General features: G+C 63.2%; 1 protein-coding gene across 1 annotated transcript; it reads right to left on the bottom strand.

Annotated features, from left to right (window-relative positions):
* Window positions 1-856: 856 nt before the first annotated feature.
* LOC122373219 lies at window positions 857-2,812 on the bottom strand. The gene has a single exon (XM_043351065.1). The coding sequence runs from the start codon at window positions 2,810-2,812 to the stop codon at window positions 857-859; it is 1,956 nt and encodes a 651-aa protein (XP_043207000.1).
* Between the last annotated feature and the right edge of the window lie 233 nt (window positions 2,813-3,045).

Below are 3,045 nucleotides of genomic sequence, written 5' to 3' on the forward strand. Positions count from 1 at the left end.
CCTGACACAGTTATACATACACATACACATACAAAATGCGTCAGTGAAAACCAATCATTCTAATGATATGACCGCTCTGTGCCTCCACGGGACGCAGTGGCGGCGGCAGAAGGCGGGCCTAGAAGGCGGGCCTAGAAGGCGGGCCTAGAAGGCGGGCCTAGAAGGCGGGCCTAGAAGGCGGCGCCAGAAGGCGGGCCTAGAAGGCAGCGACAGAAGGCGGCGACAAAAGGCGGCGACAGAAGGCGGCGACAGAAGGCGGGCCTAGAAGGCAGCGACAGAAGGCGGCGACAAAAGGCGGCGACAGAAGGCGGCGATAGAAGGCGGGCCTAGAAGGCGGCGACAGAAGGCGGGCCTCGAAGGCGGCGACAGAAGGCGGCGGGAGAGAAGCGCCGCGGCCGGAACAGGGCAGTGGTGGAGCAGAGGCGGTCGGAACAGGGCAGTGTTGGAGCAGAGGCGGCCGGAACAGGGCAGTGGTGGAGCAGAGGCGGCCGGAACAGGGCAGTGTTGGAGCAGAGGCGGCCGGAACTCTCAGGGCTGGAGTGGGACAGACCGACCGGACTGGACCACGGTTAGCCGGTCAGCTAAGATACAGTCTTATAGTAAGATAAGATGCATTGAGATCATCAGATAAGACAATAGGTATGAGATCAGATACAATGAGATTATGCGAGCATGCAAAGTACGATCACAGGAACAAATACAAGGGGATCATCACACCATATGTAGTGAGATCGTAATACCATATGGATAGCATCACAAGATCATCTAGTGGTGGTTCCCACGGTACTCAGTCACAGCAGATCTGTACAGTAGCAGTACCTCCTCTGGTGGTAGTGGTGGGTCCCGCGGTACTCAGTCACAGCAGATCTGTACAGTAGCAGTACCTCCTCTCGTCGTGGTGGTGGGTCAGGCAGTCGCTCTGGCCGCGGTAGAGGTTCAGCCGGGTGACCTCCAGCACCTCGAGCCTGTGCTCCGGCCGGCAGCGGGCCGCCAGTGCCTGGCCTCCGGCCGTGCCGCGCTCTCGGTCACCAGGTCCGCTGTAGCAGCGCACGGTGGCCTCGAACTCGGCGCCGCCGGGCGCTGTCACCACCTGCACGGAGAGTTCGTCAAAGCCGCGCAGGGAGTACTCGGTGTCCTGGACCGGGCCGCCGCCCTCTGAGACGGTCAGCAGAGCGGACAGCACGCGCCGCAGGCCCAGCCGGGCGCAGCGGTCCCGGGCGGCGCGCAGCAGCACCGTGTCGATGTGTCGCACCGCGGCCACTGCGGCGCGCACAACCACCGCATGGTCCGCGGGAAGCGCCACATGCCTCCGGCACGTGCACCAGGCCGGGTCGATGCCGGCGTCCCGGCAGGAGCGCTGCTCCGGTACGGGCGCGAACAGGCTGAGACCGGGGCTGGGGACGCTGGGCAATGAGGCGCCGGCGTCCGCCAGGAGCTGACGCAGCGTGGCGTGCACGTCGAAGAATGTAGTGAGCCGGCGGGAGTTGCCGCGTAGGCTGGCGACCCTCCGCGGGTACTGCCGCTCATACCAGGGAGGCAGGACCACGTAGAGGAGCGGCATCCGCGACTCGTAGCCGCCCAGCTCTGTGCGCATGACGGGTCCGAAGCGCATCCCGTGGTCACTGAACAGGATGAGCACGGACGCGTTGTGGCGGCTGGAGGTGCGGTACGTCCGCAGGAACTCCAGCAGGCTCGGCTGCAGCGCTCCGATGTGACTCAGAGGGCCCGCGTGACTCGGCGCGTTGCTGAAGACCAGCGCGAAGTGCGGCGAGGAGGGATCCGGCGCGGCCATCAGGTCCTGCAGCAGCTGCAGCTGCAGCTCGAAGGTCAGTCGGTGGCCGACGCAGTGGTCCCCTCGGCGCTGCGCCAGTCGCGATTGCTCGCTGGCCAGGTGCAGAGGGCGCAGGTAGATGTCGGTGGGCTGTGTAAGGAATCCTCTCCGGTGAAAGTTGAATGTTGCCATATTAGACATGTCCTCAGTGTACATTGTGAGGTAGTTGAGGGAAGAGAAATGCTTCCAGATAAGGGGCTGATGATCATAGGGCTCTTCGCGCAGAGATTGGTTCAACTGGTCCAGCCTCAGCCCGGTCAGAAGGGCCACCAGATTTGGCAAGGTGTTCGCACCGACCTTTGTCAATCCCAGCATCGGCACCGCCTGCAGGTCTGTTTCAAGCACCTCGCGCACCTTTGGCAGGAATCGCCTGAAGTTGAGCGTCGAGACGGAGTCTATGCCCACCAGGTAAACGCTGAGCTGTTGAACATCACTGACACTGACGCGCTGCTGCGAGCGCAGTCTATCCACCTCCGGAATGAAGAACGCCCTGAAATCTTCGAATATGGCCACGTCCGGCTCGTCGGAGCAGGCGCAGGTGACCTTCACAAACTGCTCGCTGACGGAGAGCGCTGTGCGGCCCCTGAAGCAGACCTCCTGCTCCCCCAGACGGAACTGGTCGTCCGAGTGTCCGTCCTGCTCGCGGCAGACGCTCCTCAGACAGCAGTCGAGCCGGCAGCCGGCGCGCAGCCTGTCCCGGTGCACATCCATGGTCAGTGTCCTGCCGAGCTGCGTCAGTCGGACCGGGGAGTCTCCCGAGCACGGCGTCAGCGGCCGCTCCTCCCGCAGCACCTCCAGCACCGTGGGGTCCCACGGATGGAACTCGGGCAGCTGGCAGACGCTGGAGTTGACCAGCAGACCGGTGGGGCGCGGCCGGGCAGTCTCAATGGGTCGCTCCCTCGAGAGGTACCAAAGGACGGCGGTGGACGCCAGCATCAGCACACAGACAGTCTGGGCGAGCGCACTCCGCAGCCTGGTCATGGTCAGCGGCGGCACGTACTGGTTCCTCCACAAAAGGCTAGCGGCACGAACTGGTTTCTCCACACTAGGCTAGCGGCACGTACTGTCTTTTCCACACTAGGCTAGCGGCACGTACTGGTTTCTCCACACTAGGCTAGCGGAACGTACTGGTTTCTCCACAATAGGCTAGCGGCACGTACTGGTTCCTCCACAAAAGGCTAGCGGCACGTACTGGTTTCTCCACACTAGGCTAG

This window comes from Amphibalanus amphitrite, unplaced genomic scaffold (genome assembly GCF_019059575.1).
Source record: "Amphibalanus amphitrite isolate SeventyFive unplaced genomic scaffold, NRLGWU_Aamphi_draft 001461F_arrow, whole genome shotgun sequence".
NCBI classification, from domain to species: domain Eukaryota; kingdom Metazoa; phylum Arthropoda; class Thecostraca; order Balanomorpha; family Balanidae; genus Amphibalanus; species Amphibalanus amphitrite.